At 31.5% G+C, this 18996-nt stretch overlaps 2 protein-coding genes across 2 annotated transcripts; one reads left to right on the plus strand and one right to left on the minus strand.

Moving 5' to 3' along the window:
• Positions 1 to 588: 588 nt before the first annotated feature.
• On the plus strand, positions 589 to 5777 carry LOC129910060 (DEAD box protein 52 homolog). The gene is made up of 7 exons (XM_055987308.1): positions 589 to 755; positions 828 to 1022; positions 1098 to 1283; positions 1337 to 1665; positions 1724 to 2057; positions 5063 to 5373; positions 5447 to 5777. The coding sequence occupies exons 1-7, from the start codon at positions 681 to 683 to the stop codon at positions 5775 to 5777; spliced, it is 1761 nt and encodes a 586-aa protein (XP_055843283.1). The 5' UTR covers positions 589 to 680.
• Positions 5778 to 5779: 2 nt separating this feature from the next.
• Positions 5780 to 17510, minus strand: LOC129910061 (protein halfway). Its single transcript, XM_055987309.1, has 7 exons — positions 17071 to 17510; positions 9336 to 9964; positions 9031 to 9265; positions 6712 to 6834; positions 6481 to 6642; positions 6313 to 6423; positions 5780 to 6253 (listed from the first exon to the last, which is right to left on the minus strand). Exons 1-7 carry the CDS (start codon positions 17086 to 17088, stop codon positions 5972 to 5974), a joined length of 1560 nt encoding a protein of 519 aa, XP_055843284.1. The 5' UTR covers positions 17089 to 17510; the 3' UTR covers positions 5780 to 5971.
• Between the last annotated feature and the right edge of the window lie 1486 nt (positions 17511 to 18996).

An 18996-nucleotide genomic window follows, 5' to 3' on the forward strand; every position in this document is an offset into this window, starting at 1 on the left:
ACAGAAATGTTTTTTTTTTGCTTATTGCTGGTACGCTGCTCGCGCTAAATTTTAGCTCCCATACAAATTATCGAAAATTTTTAGCCGAGATAAAATGGATCCCATACAAGTTATCGATAACTTGTATGGGAATTTTATCTCGGCTAAAATTTAGCGCGAGCAGCGTACCAGGCTTTAAGCCTGCTGCTCGCGCTAAATTTTAGCCAAGATAAAATTCCCATACAAGTTATCGATAGTATGGGATCCATTTTAGCTCAAGCCTGGTACGCTGCTAGCGCTAAATTTTAGCTGAGATAAAATTCTCATACAAGTTATCGATAATTTGTATGGAATCCATTTTAGCTCAGATAAAATTTATCGATAATTTGTATGGGAGCTAAAATTTAGCGCGAGCAGCGTACCAGGCTTGAAAAGTGAAAAAAAAAATCTTTTGCTACTTGCTTGAAAAAACTTGCATGAAAGTCCACGGGTATAGGAACACGACTAATATAGTCGATAGTTTTTTCTAACTATCGATATACGTGATTTTATCGATAAATTATCGATATTTTAGCAACTCTACAGAGAAATGTCATTAGTGTCATTTATGTTTCGTTTGTTGATATTTTTTCATACACGTGCGTTTTAATAAAAATAAAATTTACTCGAATTGAGAATAATTTGTATTAATTTCTTCGACAATGGATTCATTTGATTTATTCCGACAATTAACTAAAGGTGCTCACTTTAAGAAAAGAAAGGTTGATAAACATAATGTAAGATAAAATAGGACCTATTACACCTTTCGTGATGTTATTTGAACTAAGTTTATTTTTTTATTTTTTTAGTCATTGAATGTAAAAGTTGAACCTGAATTAAATATTAAAAAAGAAGAAGTAGTCTCTGACAATGATGAGAACCCTCCAATTGTTGAAGACGAACCAATGGAACTTTTGAAAGGCTCAACTTTCTCAGTTACAAAGAAGAAAAAGTCTTCTTCGTTGACGTTGGAAGAAAAGCAGCGAATTAAAGAGGAAGAACAGGTAATTCTAAAGTCTATTTTAACCGGTGATTAGATTCATAAGGTACCTACTTACTACCCATTTTATTTGTTATAGATTATCAACTTGCGAAAGGAGAATAAGATCTCGGTCATTGGTAAAAATATTCCACCGCCAATAACTGCCTTCGAAGATCTTCAAACTCTTTACAATGTTTCGCCAAAACTTGTCAACAATTTGGCAGCTTGTAAATATCCAACTCCAACGCCTATTCAAATGCAATCTATGCCCATTATGTTAAAGGTAAGAGTTAACTTTCCAAAAAATTGTTCATTTTCGGACTTATTTATCATTAGGGTCGCCCTCTTATGGCTTGTGCTCCAACTGGATCTGGAAAAACAATAGCTTTTCTAACCCCAATCATCAATGATCTTAAAGGTCCAAAGAAAGACGGCTTTCGGGCTCTCATATTGGCACCAACTCGTGAGCTTTCTCAACAAATTTATCGCGAATGTTTGAGACTCTCGGAGGGAACTGCTTTAAAAATACACGTTATAAGTAAAGTCAGTCAAGCTGAACAGAAATTTGGCCCAAAGAGTAGTAAAAAATACGACATCTTAATATCAACTCCGAATAGAGTACGTTATTTGTTGCAACAGGAACCGCCTGTTTTGGATCTAAAAAAGTGAGTGAAACTTCTTTTGTTTTTTTGGAATATATCATAACTTTGTATTATTTCTTAGCATTGAATGGTTTGTTATTGATGAAGCTGATAAAATGTTAGAAGAAGGTCAAAATAGTTTTAAAGAACAATTTGATGATATTCTTACTGCGTGTACAAGTGAAAAGAAGAAACTAGCATTATTTAGTGCTACCTATACAGTTCCAGTTTCGAAATGGGCTTTGAAGAATTTGAAGGGATTGGTGCGAGTTACAATTGGTCAGCAAAATGCTGCGACTGAATTAGTTAATCAAGAATTGCTTTTTGTTGGATCTGAATCTGGGAAATTGATTGCAATAAGAGACCTTGTGCGAGAGGGATTGAAGCCACCAGTACTTATATTTGTGCAGAGTAAGGTAAGTCAGTAATATTATGTAAATTAAAAATAGATTTTTTCAAAGAAAAAAATTGTGACAGGCTAATTTTTGGTATACAGACTGGTATTAATGTAGTTAACAACCTGGCAGAGTTTTGGATAACCCAGTAAGAACAAACGAAAAATAATCAAAGTTCGAAACTGTTTCATTCACCTTTACTTCTTGAAATTTTTACGACAAATAACTGTTAAACCATTTTTGTTTAACTGAACGATTAATACCATATTTATTAATCAATTTCTGTTTTATGGACCAATTTTAGATTTTCGAATCCCTTATTTCATTAAGTTCTGTTTTTAGACTTTGACTCTTCAAAAATGTCCATGAACCTTTTTGGTCACCAGCACAGTTGTTTATTTAGGATTCATTTTCACATTCGTGTTTATAAACATTCAGGGAGTCTTTTACTGCCCATAATCTCGTAAAGGCCCTAACTACAATTTTTTTTTGCATATTTGGAATTAGGGCATTGTCTCTGATTTATCCTCATTTATTTTTTTAGCCTAGGTCTTCAAATACGTCAGAAAATTCAAAATGAACTTTTAATTTTGTTCATTTTTATATGCAAATTGCGATATTAGATTTACTGTTTTCCTCTATAACTCAGAAGTAAGAAAAGTGTAGTTAGGGCCTTTATGAGATTATGGGCAGTATAGTACAAGCAATATATTATTTCTTGCATACAAACCAATACTCGAGTTCAAATGATTCTTGTTCACAAGTTTACATATAATGTTGATTCATGTTCAGTGATTTTTATGGTCAAATGAATTTATGGCCAATTACCATGTCTGTTGTAACGATTTAATTTTTTAATAAATTTGGATCATCCAATAGATTAGTTTTCACCTTTTACTTTGACATTTACTCCTAAACTTGAGTTTGAGTTTGGCTTCATTTTTTTCACAGTCCAAGTCCAATATGGAAAAGCTTGTCTTTTCAAAAATTTACAGGTACCGGATCAAGCGCTATGGTATTCAATGTGAAACTTATTTGTGAAGTAACAAAGAAAAAATAATTAAAATTATTTTAATTTTAAGTGGATCGATCTAACCGATGAGCCTACTGTCATACCTAGACGAAACGCTTTGGAGTTGAGGTCACTTGAACTGAAATATTTGTGAAGTTTCATTGTTCATTGCCTTCTCGAATGATTAGAAAAGTTGGTTTTAAACGTTAATACAGTGCAATATCCATACGTATGTATACATATATTTTGATGAGCATAATAGCGTGTTTTTTGGAAGATGAGTGATCAGTGATCATATTCATCCTCTTTGATGTTTTGAACAGCTTTAGTTCCGATTCTATAAAATTTTCTAGATATGTGCCCATAGTTAGGAAAGTCGACTTCAAGGCAAAGTGACGGACCCAAAAGTGCATCAGTTATTCTTTGCTGACGATGGAGCCATCATAAGTGAAGACCCGATATCCCTGCAACGAGCACTTGATGTATGGGTGGATGTTCTAGAAGGTAGTGGGTACCGCATAAGCGCGAAAAAGACAGAATACCTATGCTGCCCATTTTCTGATCCACACAGGCCTATTCCTGACATTTATTTGAATGGTGTAGTGCTTCCCAAGTGTGAAAAGTTTAAATATCTGGGGTCTATGATAAATAACGAAGGTACTTGTGATGACGATATCAATCATCGCGTAAGCGTAGGGTGGATGAAGTGGCGGGAAAATTCTGCCATCTTCTGTGATCGAAAAATGCCCCCTAAGCTGAAAGGAAGACTCTACACCGCAGTTGTGCGTCCAGCACTCACATACGGTTCACAATGTTGGACAATGTACAAAAAGTATGAGAGTAAGTTAACGGCAGCTGAGATGAAGATGCTTCGCATGACAGCAGGAGTAACAAAGCTTGATAGAATTAGAAGTACGAAGATCCGAGGAAGCCTTCATGTTAAAAATACCATCTCCCAAAAAATTGAACACGACCGACTCAGTTGGTATTGCCATGTTCAAAGGAGAGATCCTGAGAACCCCGTCAAAAAAGCAATATCATATAACGTTCCAACACGAAATAAAAAGAAAGGTAGGCCTAAAAACTCCTGGTACAAGCAAATGCAAAAACACCAGCATTCAGTTGGCCTCAGAAACGGAACAATACAAAACCGGGAGGCTTGCCGCCGATTTCTGAGGTCAACCCGGCGAACCCCACAGGCGGATCACTAGTGTGAAGCAGTAACGTGGGAAGGCTATGATCCCCTCGACATCGAGATCATAACAGCGCCGAGAAAAAAGGAAGAAGAAGTTAGGAAAGTCGACTAAGTCACTTTTTGCATGATTGCAAAAAAAAAAAAGAAAATATGTATAATAACTTTATTTAAACAATTTAATAGAATTTCTTTTTTGAAGCAATTAACGGAGCAATAAATAAGTCTATTTACTGTAATTTCTAGCTTAAGTCGTTTTTTTTTAGCAATGACTTAGTTCACTTTCATAATAAAGGGCACACATATCAAGAGCCTAAATGAGGCCAAGTAAAACTTAAGACAGCTACAAGTATATAGAGTCAGCAACTTGTTTTTTTAATTTTTTATTTATCGGTTATATTTTGGAGACAATTTTTATGTGAGGTAAAGTTAAGCTCAATGTCTTGAGACAAAATTTTGAAAAGTCACTTCTTTTTCAGCTTTATACAATTATTGTACATAGCCAAGAGTGTAACATTATGAATTTGGGAATTTCTTTGTTGGAATGTGGCAAATGAATGCACGGTGTAGATTTAATCGCCCACTCGTTCGTTGTTAACTCTAGCAAGTTCAAATAATTGATAATGATGCACTCGGTATTAATCAGTATCGGTAATTAATTTTTCAGAAGAATTTCGATTGTAATTGCATAGAATTTTAAATGTTTACAAGTTGATTCAGTAGGGTCGAATTTCTCAAAACGAATTGATTATAAGTTTATTTTACATTTAACTAACAAGTAAAATCAATTTGAGTTTGTTTTAATGAATTAATAAATTTTAGGATCGAGCTAAGCAACTTTTTGAAGAATTACTCTATGATGGAATCAATGTAGATGTCATTCATGCAGATAGAACTCAGCAACAGCGAGATAATGTTGTGCGAGCATTTCGCGAAGGACATATTTGGGTACTCATTTGTACAGAACTTATGGGTCGTGGTATTGATTTCAAAGGTGTCAATTTGGTCATAAACTATGATTTCCCACCAACGACAATTTCATATATTCATCGAATTGGTCGAACAGGAAGAGCTGGCCGACCAGGACATGCAATAACATTTTTCACACAAAATGACACAACTAATCTAAGAGGGTAAGTTTTCTTTTTTTTTTTTTTTTAACTGCTTTTCTATATTGGAAAGTAAATATTTTTTTTCTCCTTAAAGCATTGCTCAAATAATTAAAAATTCTGGTGGAACTGTTCCCGATTATATGCTAAAGCTGAAAAAGACCAAAAAATCCGAAAAGAAAAAACTCGCCAGCAGTGCACCCCGTCGTGATGTCATATCGACAGATCCAAAGTTTGAAGCACGCAGAAAAAGTAAACTAAAGAAAGTAGGTCAATTTGTTAAAATTAACTCCAAATCAGATGAAAAATCAAGTAAAAAGAATTCAAATAAAAAGAAAACAAAAATTATAAAAAATATTCTCAACGAAGAATATTTACCCACAAAAACAAAATCAAACAAAAAGAAGAATAAAAATAAAACAAAGTGATATAATTGTATATACCAATAAATATAAATATGTATTTCTTATACCAATAACAAATATTTGACACTTAAATTGTTACACAGTCTAAAAAACATTTACTTAAAAACTACAACAATATATTTCAAAAGGCACTTGTCAGTTAACATCACAATTTCGAGGACATACATCTAAGATATTTAATTATGTTATGTTTAAATTTACGATTCACAAAGCCAATCACATGGAAGTTTGGGCATTTTACTTGCTGGCCATGGCAAATAACCGGCTGTTTTGAAAACCCAATAATCATATGATACTTTCATGATAAGAGCGACAAGTAAAATAACTTCCAAGGTTATGAGATAGTAAATATAGTCTGTCCAATCATGCGGAGATTGGCAAAGTTTGATTTCTTGTAAATCAATTACTCGCTGTTTCATATTACGACAGAGAATATAATTGTAATCTGGAATATTTGCATGTCGAGCCAAGAGCCAAAGCTGTAAATAAGAATGTGAGTTTAACATTTTTGTTTTGAAAGCTTTGTATATTTTATTACTTTAAGCACTTTTGCCGAATTGCAATCACAATTTATTTCATTGCCACCAAGGTATATTGCACGACCGTTTGGATTATTTTCCAAAGCATTAGACAGTAGATATTCGGGAATCTGAAGAAATAGAAATTTACATACTTATTCGTTTAGAGACAGAAAAAGTATACCAACCTTATTAATTGCATTCTTTCTTAAGTAAAACTTTTGAAAAACTTCCATAAACTTTGTTCCCTCTAGTTCGTACATAGATGATATTTGGTTTTGATCAGCGTCAAACTTGTTAATATTTCTGTACGTTGGATTCGAATGAAAATGATGACCAATACTTGTTATCTAAACAAAATAAAAAATTTATAATCGTATTTATAAGTTATCCAAACAATTTTATTTGATATTACTTACATTGTTATTTGAAACATTCAAAGATATTGTATTATCGGGTAAATTTGGTGGCAATTCTATCAAACCCAAGTTTGAGCAGTCAACTTTAGCAGTGAATAGGAGATGAGGCTCGTCATTTTTCGTCTAGAAATTATAAAAAAAAAATTAAATATTTTGTGTCAAAGTTAACACAATTTATAAGACACAATCAGCCCTATTCTGAATGAAAACTCCCTAAGAACTTTGCTGGAGAGAAGGGCCCCCAATCAAAAAGCTTACGGAATTTTTTTTTTGTAAATAAAAGGATAAGGTAATGAAAACTATTGGAAAATTAAGGTTAATACTTGCCCTAAAGTAAAAAAAAAAATTATTAAATTTGTTACAGTTACTTTTTTTTAATCGCTGCTCGTAAAAATGATTTTTTTAGAAGCGTGAAAAAATAATCGACTTTTTCAATATTAGAGCTTAGACGATGTAAATTTTTGAAACTCATCACGGGAACGATTTGTTTGATTTTGTTTGAATTGTCTATTTGCTTCAGAAAAAAAAAAAATAAATGCAATTTTACCAAAAATAAAATAATGGCGCATATACAAAAAGAATGAGATTAAGCTGCATCTCACTTTTCAGTATACATTCTTAAGATCCATCTCAAGAAAATGTATTGAAAAGTGAGATATTATGTATATTAAAAAATTTCTTAAGAATAATTATTAACTCAATTTAATAACTTTACTTTAATGTTTTGCCTGATTCAATAATTTAGCTTTTAACTAAAAAAAAAAAAAAATTAAATTGAGTTCCGTCATTTTATGATGATTAGTTGCGTACCTATTAACGAGTAGCTTTTAATATGATCTTACTTTTTAATTTGAACATAATTTTTCGGGCTTTAAAAGTCTTTAAAGGATAAAAATATGTAATTTATATAATCGCTGGTAGAGGCCCAAAAGTTATCTCGATATTAAAAAGTAAGTATACCCTCAGAGTCTTCTCTTCAATACGCAACTTTTGGGACCTCTTACGATAAAATAGACTCACGGGACATTCTAATGCTCACTGGTTCCTTTGATCCGTTTATATACATAATAATAATATTTCTATATATAATTAATCCTACTAGATTTTGTGGGTCTTTTCTTGAGTTCGTTCTTATTTCAATCAGTCAAGAAAAGACCTATAGCCCACAAAAACTAAAAAGGTCACGCAAGAAGGAATATTCTAATTATATGCTTGTAAGACCTTAGGTCATTTAAATGCATATTGCACGACACTAGTTAGAAGGAATAGAAAGATAGGATAGATAGATAGGATAGAGTTTTTGTTAGTACAGTAAATTGAGAATAATTATATTATCCCACGGGTGGCGTTCAAGCTGGGGGAAAAATAAAAGAATACTGCCTAAGGTAGGGCCATAACCCACACCTACAGGTAAGCAGTCAAGAACTACATCTGCTGCACTATTACCACCGGCGGAGTTTCTCAGCGAACTCCAGATTTGATTTTTCCTTTATATTGGTAATATATGCTGTTGTTTATTGCTAAGAGTTTTCCATAATTGTGAAAAAAAATTAATTGAAACTATTTAGTTAAAGAGTTAATATAATAAAGTGCATAAATTTCAATTGATGTAATCAAAAGCTGCATCGAAATCGACAAAATATAGTAATATAGCTTTTTTAATTTGATCGAAGTACACAGAGGTTATGCACTGAAGAATATCCTTAACGAAAACTTCTTTGAAATTGGCAATTGAGTCTTTAGTAAGAATTTAAAAACGATATTCCGCTTTAGTTTTTAGGATCTCTGATGTCACCCTTCTTCTGAATTGGCATCCGAAAAGGAAGTATTGTAGTGGGATAGTTGTAGTCCCAATCGAAATCATAAAAATGTCGGAGATCATCCTTTTTTATTTTTTTCGTTGAATAAAATTTATTGAAAAACCTATTCGCATTGAAATCAATTACCCTAGAAAATTCAAAAATACAATTTGACTAGATACTACAATATAAAGCTTTGTAAACAAATATGCTTTAAAAAGCTAACAATACAGTTCCAGTGCAACACTGGGTTACTAAGCTCAAAAAGTGGAGTTTCATTTGACCAAATAATACTAAGTTAAACTTATTTTTTTTTTATAATATCAAATGAATGTTATCATTCCTCGAAAAAATACAAACAAAGAGATCTTCAAGGCATTATGTTGCAATAATTGAGTATAGAGTAAAACAAATACCACAGTTAATTAATTAATGTAATTGGTAAACAATACAAAATTTAATATTTGCACACTTGGTTATTTTGAAAACAATTATTGACTTAAAAAAAATGTATACATACCGAAAAAGCCATTTGTTCAGCGTCACATGTACAATTACCATAGCCAGGTATCTTTGGACATTCTGAATGTAATCTTTTCCAACGTTCTAGCTGTCGAATGGGCATATAATCTGTAGAATTAAACCAATTGTATGTTTGATTCCATAGACAATAAGTTGTATCAGGTCCAACAAATTTAAAAGAACCACGAACAATTGAGTCAAGCAAAGAATTACATAATAATCGTTTGTTGTTACTTGAAAATAAAAAAGAATATAAAAATTATCACATAATTAACAAATTAAATAAACAGTAGTAAGTGTTACCTTATATCCACAGTTAAATTATGATGAGAATTCAATTTTGGAATCAACGACAGATTATTACTCGAAATGTCGAGCACTTGAAAGTTTTGCAAGCTTATAAAGGCACGTGAATTTATTTCCGACAAATTGTTATTTGAAACATTAAGACATTTCACGTATGAGGCACGAGACATTGCGTTGGTAATTTTTGGAATATTACCATCAGTAATTGACAATGAGGTGAGCTTTTGGAAAGTCGAGTGTGATATATCAATCCATTTAAGAGTCGCATTTCGCATATGCAGATTGACCCAACCATTGCTTTTGCATGACGATGAAAACGCATAGAAATCAGTTACGTTACAGCAGACCCATGAATTTGGCATTTCGGGATGGAGGCGACATGGACATGAATCTGCCGAAGTCTCATTGTCATATTGCTGGCATAGATCTGGTTCGGCATAGAAACAGGCTTTTCTAAAATCGTCTGCCTTGTCGATGGGATTTTGTGTTGATGATGAGGTAGATGATGGCGATTGAGGTTCTTTTTGTTCAGGTTGTTGCTCGGGTTGAGTGTCTTCTTCGGGTACTACATTTTCGATTATAGTACAACAAATGCATAACCATAGAATTATTCCTCTATTAAGTGACTATAAAAAAAAAAAACAAATCCAACAAGTCAATATCTAATATTCAAATTAAAGTGCAACCTTAACTAATCTAACCAGTAAACAAGCATCAAAAATAGCTCCCCTCATCAAAAAAAAGCTAAACTGATAATAATAATAATTGATCCAAATTAATATCCGTTAAATTGGTTATTGAACTGAATGCGACTCATGAAAGTGACATTTTTTTTTATAGTCGCTAATTTGTGTACACTTTTGTGAGTGGATAAAGTCATAATTTCTATGTTAAATATTTGTTTGGTAAACAGGTGTGGGCATGAAGAGAAGAAAAAAGGTGTGTGTTATCAATATAACACATTCTTTTTTTCTTTGTGCTACTTGTTTGATTTAGTCAAAATGGATTTTAGTTAAAAATAAATTAAAAACTAGAAAACAAAAAAATTCTTGGGGTTAAATGTGAGGATTTAAGAAAATATTGATTTTAGTTTAGCTTTGTTTGTTGTCAACAAAGACAGTCTGTTTTGGATTTGCTTAGTAATTTTTAAAGCTAAATAAGATTGATTTTTGTTATTTTCGTTTGTTTAAAGAAACAAAGGCGTACATTATGTACATATGTACGTATCAGGAGAAAAATCTTACTTGTAGTTCATATCAGTTTTAAGAGTCAAGCTGCAATTGGGAATTGAATTATGTAATTCTTTTTTCATTCATATGTATCGACGAGCTCACAAAAGTGATACTCAAACTACACATCCGAAAAACGACATCTTGTGCCTGATTTCAATTGCATGGTTTAAAGATTTTCAATTGAAGAAAGTTTACCGGATTAAGTGTACTAAAGTTTAGTAGTCGATTCGAACTCTCCATTCCAATAAATATCCAAAATCGCCCTGTTTTTAGAAAATGGATAGCATTGTCTTTTTCGCGCTAATGCGGGTTCTGTTGTCTTCCGTCAAGTACTTGTAGAAAGAAAAAGAAATTGGGATTTTAAATTCGCCAGCAAAGAATAACTGTGGCCTAATTATTCGCTTTCGAATTTCATAATTAAGATATTCGACGCGAGTCGAAAGGGAGATATCGAATCTTAAACGATCGAGTTCGTATTCCGTAATCAGGCCACTGATTCACTTTTGCATCCGTTATTTTACCTTCAAACAGAAAGTCAAGGACTATAAAAAAGAGAAAAGGGTTTAAGTCGCTTCCTTAATGCAAATTCCTTGAGATATCGCGTATGAAATTTGATTTATTTTATTAAGATGCATTTGTAGAAAAAAATTCAAAATCGTTGTAGCCAATCGTTTTTGTAGTAAAAAAAATTCTAAATCGTTGTCGTTGTTTTTTTTTTTAATTTTTTACTAAAAATTTTTGGATTTTTTTAATAAAATTGATACGACATTTTTTAATTTCAAAGAATTTTAATGTCCTCTTTTTGTAAGTTTGATTATTCAATAAAAACTTTTGTTGAAATTGAATGAATTCGGAAATTTTTAAAATCTAATTAAATTCAATTCCATTTTAGGTTGGCCAAAACTAAAACAACTTTTGCAGTCTCTTTTATTTTTCGAGTTATATCATGATAAGAGATGAAAAAAGTCGTTACTTTGAATCGTAAAATGCAGAATAAATGTGTCAGAAAGTAAAACAATCTCTATTTTCACTCTAAACTCCCTAACGGATCGTAAGATATTGGTTACGGAATGTTAGAAAAAGAAAGAAAGACAAAATAAGTTTGATTGGAGATATCTCAGGAAACAGACCTCAAAGAAACTAATGGTTTTCATTTATGAATAGAACTTAAAGAGACCTTTCTTTTTATGTCTCACTCAATGGATTTGGAAGAAAATTCAAAAAATGCATTTTTTTTCGGCATGGGGTTAATGTTGATTTTTTCTCGAAAATCCAAAAAAATAAGTTTTGCAATTTTAATATCTAAATGCATAGGCACGTTCACTGCGAACTCATAACAGTAAACAAAAACTTCTTTTTAGTGTTTGGAATGCAGATATTTGTTTTTGTTCCCTTGTCGATAATATTGATAAAAAATCGAAAAAAGCTTAAATTTTTCCTAAGCTTTTTGATTGGGAGCCCTTTTCCCGAACGCATTTCGCTGGGAGTTTTATTGAGAAGAGTGTTGTATAGGTGTAGTGCGGTTTCATGACACCGCACATAGGAGTATTTGCAGTGAAAACCTGGTCAAAAGTCGATTTTCTGAAAATCTAAATTGACAGAAAAAAGTTTGGCAAAACGAATGGGTGCTAAATATACATACATGAGTCAATATGGTGCAATTTTTTTGTTTGTTTTTAGATCGTGTCTTGTTAAAAAATGAGTTCAAAGTTAACTGTTACATCTACTTCATTTTTAAATAATAAATTGTATATATTTTTTGTATTGTAACTTTTAAAGGACACTGAAGAAGGAATGGAAGGCCATCCCACAAAAAATCACTTTATGGTCTGTTTTTAGGAATTGATAAAAAACGTGGTTATAGGTCATATGGGTCAAAATCATGGAGGTGGGAAATTTCGATGACCGAATTCTTAAAAAATCAACTTTGTTTTATGATAAAAATTTCATGCTCAAATGTTCGCTTAAGCCATAATTTGTCGGTTCATGAACGGGCAGAGCACAAAAATGTATAATTTTCAATTTACCGCAAAACCCCAAAAATTAGTACTAGAAAAACGTTCCCGGAAACGATGGTAATCTCTTCAAAACGACTTTAGGGGTCTAGAAATAGTATCAATGTGAATGATATACTATTATATTAAGGTCATAAATAAATGAAATATAGGTCGTTTCAAATCAAAAGTCCCATGGAAAATTGAGCAAAAATGAAAAAAAACTCATTCGCTTACTGGAAGGAAGCATTTATGAAGCAGCTGAACTTTTTCTAAAATTACGATAAAATAATGAAGAACAGTTCTTGATATCCCTATTTTAATTAATTGATCTGTCTGTGAGATTCACTGGGTAAGCCTCAGAAAGCGGAGGCAAGTCTCCCGGGCTTGCATCACTCTATATCGGCGGACAATACAAAAAAATATACAATTATTTAATTATTTATCATTTGAAGGCAGTTGGGATAACTTTGCCGAAGATATTGTTATAGGACAAGGTGAAGATGGACCAGAAATGTCCAGTTTATATGATGGCAATTCATAACTTAAAATTCTATTCACATCTTTTCATTTGTATAATTGGGCAGTAAATATCTTATTTTTATTTTTCAATTATTTTGGAGTCGTCACCATAGAAATCATTAATAAACAAATTCAGATTTTTCGTTTGCTTATTTTTTTCTCTAGCATTTCTTTCATTCAAACAAGCATGATTTGTTGTTATTTTTGAGTTGATTTGTCGCAATGAGCCAATAAAATTGAGTTTTTTGTTTATTTGTTCTCAATTTTATTGGAAGGGAGAAAATAAACTCTTAGTCAGGACTTTTGATTTGAAACGACCTACCTATCTTATAACTTTAAACGAGCTAAAATTGTTTATATATATATATATATATATATAAATATATATAAAATTGGGATCTCGGAAACGGCTCTAACGATTTCGATGAAATTTTCAGGGTTTGTTCATCTAAGCGAGTAAAAAGTTTTGGAAGTATTTTTGGAAAAATCCGCCCACTGCCACGCCCACTTTTTGAACATATAAGTTTTTTCGGGAACGGCTCTAACGATTTCCATGAAATTTTCAGAGTTTGTTTATCTAAGTGAGTAAAAAGTTTTGGAAGTTTTTTTTGAAAAATCCGCCCACTGACACGCCCACTTTTTTTAAAATATATGTTTTTTCGGAAACGGCTATAACGATTTCGATGAAATTTTCAGGGTTTGATCGTCTAAGAAAGTAAAAAGTTTTGGAAATTTTTTGTTGGAAAAATCCACCCACTGCCACGCCCACTTTTTTAACATATAAGTTTCTTTCGGAAACGGCTCTCACGATTTCGATGACATTTTCAGGGTTTGTTTATCTAAGCGAGTAAAAAGTTTTGGAAGTATTTTTGGAAAAATCCGCCCACTGCCACGCCCACTTTTTTAACATAGAATTTTTTTTTTGGTAACAACTTTAAAGATTTTGATGAAATTTTGAGGGTTTGGTCCTCTCTTATATTAGTTTTTTTCAGTTGCTTGTTTTTTGTTCTGAAAAACCCTGTTTTGTTGAATTCAAATTGTAATATTTTGCGATATCTAACTGCAACTTAGAAAACTTTTATACTTTTTTGAAAACTACAATAACTGGGCAACTTTTTAAAATAATAAACCATTCTCACATTTTTTATAAAACTTGAAACTGTTAGTTAATTTGCACCGAAATGGCATATCGAATAAAAAATATTTTGATTAATTAATTGTTCCTAATTACTTGGCAAATGTTTTCGTAAAAGAATTAAAAAAAAAAAAATATATCAATAATGGGCGCAGGAAGCAAAATACTGTTGCAAAGTAGGGATTTTTCGAAATTTCACAAGAATTGCCTTAAATCGAAAACCGTAAGGATTTGGGATGAACAAGGTTCCAAATTCTGAGAGCCCTTAAGTTCCCCAATCAGCATATTTCGTTTGATCCATTACTTTTGGGACACCCTGTATAAGTAAATATAGAAAGCAGTAAAGCATCCACTGATACAGAATAAAACAGAGACAGGGATAAAAATAGTATTTCTTCATACTAAGCTTTGCCGACAAGGCTAAACTTGATAAAAAGATTAACTTTATATTCACCATCCCAAACTTTCTGACACGTAAATTAAAATTTGAACAAAAAAGGATCTCATTGCTATAAGCATTTTCGATAATGCAGATTCCTGTAACCCTTCTATTCATTGCTGATCGTATATTCAAACTTAAATAAACTGGATTATAAAGTGGGAATGTGATGTTTTGTAACCCGTGAAAAAACTGGTCATTGCAAACTTAACTGGTAGAACAGAATGATGTAGCTGTGGCTGTGTCTTGGTGCCAGAATACGTAGCTGTGGATGTGGCAAGGAAATTCGCTGTGGTACAAGTCGAGTCGACTTTTACTTCAAGCTACAAGCGCAATGACTTTTGACTTTTCTAATGTGGTTGCTCAGTTCAAATAATTTTTTTTTGTCAACGGGTTTGACATTTTAGTGCGCCACATATTCTGTTCATATTTTCTAGATTTTGAGCGATTTTATTTTTCATCTTGTACAACGGCGTTTTTCTTTGCCACAAGCGAATTTTCATTCTGTTCAACCAGTAAACCCACTCCAAAAAATTGCTGTTTACATTTCACTGAATGTTATAACAATTTAGGATACCGAGCAAAGCTCGGTCACCCAGGTACTATTACTTTATTTCTTGGGACAGAAACCGATTTCTACAAAAAAAAATGCTTTTATGCACGTCCGTAACACTTAGGCCATAAGTAATTTTTTCTTTTGTTTTCTTGTAACTTTTTTGATAAAAGTGTATATTACAGCCATACTTAGATAGACTCCTGAATAAAAATACCCAAAAAATGCAAAATTATGAGTGTTAGACTGCATTATTTATTCAGATTCTAAGAGCGTTCCCGGAAATGATGTTCCCGGAAATGACGTTCCCGGAAATGACGTTTTGACCTTAATTTATTTTTATTTTTTATGTCACAAAGTTAAATGAAATATTTTTGAGATTATATTGCAGTGGCCTCGATATTCGATTATAATATCACCAAAAAATTTCAATTTCAATCTAACTATACCCCAAAACAAGCGTTCCCGGAATGACGGTTAATTGATGTACGCTACTTAAAAATGAAACTAAAACTAACTTCTTACATATATTTTATATATTTATCCATAAAAATAAGCGTGGAATAATAAATCTATATAAAATCAATTTTAAAAACTGCTTGCAGCAGAATTTGTAAGTTAGATGATTAAAATATTGATACATTAAGCAATTTTGCTTTTATGCGTCATTTTTCTTGGGACAACTTTTATTAATGTATAAAAAATAACAAAACTTAATTTTTTTGTAAGAGATGTACCAATTTATAAAAAGTATTGTGTATATGTAGTATTTAGAAAAGAAATACTTAAAAATAATTGACTTTAATGTGTTTTTGGGTATATAAAATGGAATAAAAAAGAAATTTTAACTTTTCTAACCGAAACAAATATATTCGTATATGCGTGCCTACTATTTTAAATGGTAAATGAGAAAAAAAACTTTAAATAAATGTTATTTTGATTTAAAAAAATGCCTGGACATCAAATTTTCCACCTCCATGATTTTGACCCATATAGGTGTTTTTGATTTATATTTCTAGGTATTTTTTGCACACAGTAAGGACAAAATTGGAATTTGTACAATGTCAAAAACCAAAAAGTAGTTCTTGAAGAGCTGATTTTAAGAACATAAACAATTAAACATTGAATAGAGCTTTGAAGCTACTTATCTTATTTTTTCGGTATTCAGGTGAATCCTTAACAAAGATTATCTGCATAATAAACCTTGATTTTGGAAAACAAATATGAAGTTGCCTACCTACCCCAAATACCTACAAATGTGTTATCTATGAACAATCTTATTGCACTATCTAGATTCTACAAGATAATAGATAATTACAATAATAATTAACATTTGGGTTTATTTATTACTGCTAAATACAAAATTACACAAAACAGAATAATGTATTTAGGTCTAATAAAAACAAATTAGCATGTGTTTTTTTGAATCACAACACCTTCAATTCGACTTAAATAATGTAATCTAGAAGATTTTAATATCATTTCACACCTTGTTCTTATCTTCTCTAAGCAAACCATAAACAATACAAATTAAAATTGTTTTAGTTTAAGGGAACTGCTGTGTGAAAAATGAGAGTTAACTGCCGATTGCCTATACAAAATTTTATTACAATTACAAATTCAACAGGCAGCAGCTATTTATATTCAACAAGTGGATTTTGATTGAAAGTGTTTCTTTGTGGGATGCAAAAAATAAACAAAAATCTAAAAATAGACTCGGTGTGTTGGCTAGTCGGAACATCAGTCAGTGACACTGCAATAGAAAAAAATGTGTAGGTATTTTTTTTTTACACTGGTTTGTTATATTTGATTAGCTAAGGTTTAATGAATGATAACAAAAGTTTACCCATAACCCACCTTAATTGTGAACCACATCTTTTTCAAGTGTTTTTTTTTTTTTTCTTAAATTGTGTTGAAACTTGATAAACAAATTAAAAACCTTAAAAAATCAGTGACATGTGCATAATTGCCTGCATCGTAGAGCTTCTTTAATCACACAAAACAAAAGTAATTATTGTTTTGATTAATTTCTATTTTGGGATTTCTTTCTCCAAGATTTCTTCGTTTTTAAAGAAAATAAATCACAAAAGCAAATATAATAAACACCACGAGTAGAACGTATTTAAAGATAAGAAAATACAACAAAATAAATATTTATTTATTGTTGAAAATAAATGAACAAAATTGTATAAAATGAGGTAAAAAATCGACCTGCGACGAAGTGTCACCGACACAACACCTCCAATAAGGAGAACTTTAATTTTCCAACTGAAATATGAAGATGAAGTGCTGATAAAAATTCAGAATGAAAATTTGTAGTAGAAAAAAAATTGTGGTTGAAAAATAAAACGGGAAAACTAAAAAGAGTCAGCTAGTTGTGTGTGAAAGAGAAAACAGAATTTTCAAATTTTACAGATATCTGTCAGGAAGATACAGGGTGCCGGTAGATTTGGAGAGTTTTTATTTATATGTTGGATTGGTAGTTGGTAAAGTTGAAATGTGCTCACAACCGATGAATCGATTCACCATTTTATACAATTTGAATTGATAAAGAACATGTTTTTTGCTTTGACATTCTTGTAAAAAATTAACACTCTGTACAAATGCCGAAAAAGAAGTTTAACTTCAAACATTCTTCACCTGAAGCTTCCCAGCTAACATTTCAGCTTCGGTAAAGGTATTACAGAAGCTAAAATTTAGTAAGGTTGTTGGGCATGAAAAATGGAGAACGTTATACAAGTTGGACCCTTTATAACAAAGCACTTATAAGGTCTATAAGAAGCTTAAATGAAGCATTACAGAAGCTCTACCGAAGCTTCGAGCTTTGACAGATAGTTTCAGAAGAGCTTTTAATATATCTTTTTAATACAAGTCTTATTTAAAATAAAAAACAACAACAAACACAATAAAAGTTTTTATTTATTTAATTATTTGTATGGGATCCATTTTAGCTCAGATAAAATTTTTCGATAATTTGTATGGGAGCTAAAATTTAGCGCGAGCTGCGTACCAGGCTTCAGCTAAAATGGATCCCATACAAATTATCGATAACTTGTATGGGAATTTTATCTCAGCTAAAATTTAGCGCGAACAGCGTACCAGGCTTTACCTACTGCAAATAGCAGAAAAATGTCCGAGCAATATTACTCAATGTCGAAACGAAAATAAGTCCGAGTTAGTTTATTCAAAACAAAAAATTTCTGAGCCATTCTGTCAACACCAAAAAACAAATACAAAACTTGGCAATTTCTTTAAGGCTTCTATAAGTTCATTAAGCCCTGATTTTTCAATCTTCAGTTAGACTATCAGAAGAACAAAAAATTCCAAATGTCAATATCAAAAAAAACTTGTATTTCTAGGAATAAGCTCTAACTGAGGTTTATCTGAGTATTGAAAAATTGGCCCTAATAGAAGCAAATCTGAAAAATAAGCTTTCTTCGGTAAAGTTTCTCTAACAGTACTTAAACAACCTATTAGAAGTTGTTAAATAAGTTCGAACTTTTATAAGCAATTTAAGCCTAGTACGCAGCTGAAGCGAAACGAAAAACATTGAAGTCTCCAAAGTCAACATCATGTTAACAAAAAAAATACTATAGGGTATTATAGCAAAGTAACAAAATCAAAAAATTCAAGAAAAAACATCAGAAAATAAGTTTTAAAGCAAAAACAAAACAAATTTAATTTCGTTCAAGATTTTGTTAACGAAATTTTGCATCAGCTGCATACTAGATATCAATTTATAGAAGCTATTGTTTTATTTGTTTGTTGTACTGATCTACGAAT

Source organism: Episyrphus balteatus, chromosome 2, assembly GCF_945859705.1.
Source record: "Episyrphus balteatus chromosome 2, idEpiBalt1.1, whole genome shotgun sequence".
In the NCBI taxonomy this organism is placed as follows: Eukaryota; Metazoa; Arthropoda; class Insecta; order Diptera; family Syrphidae; genus Episyrphus; species Episyrphus balteatus.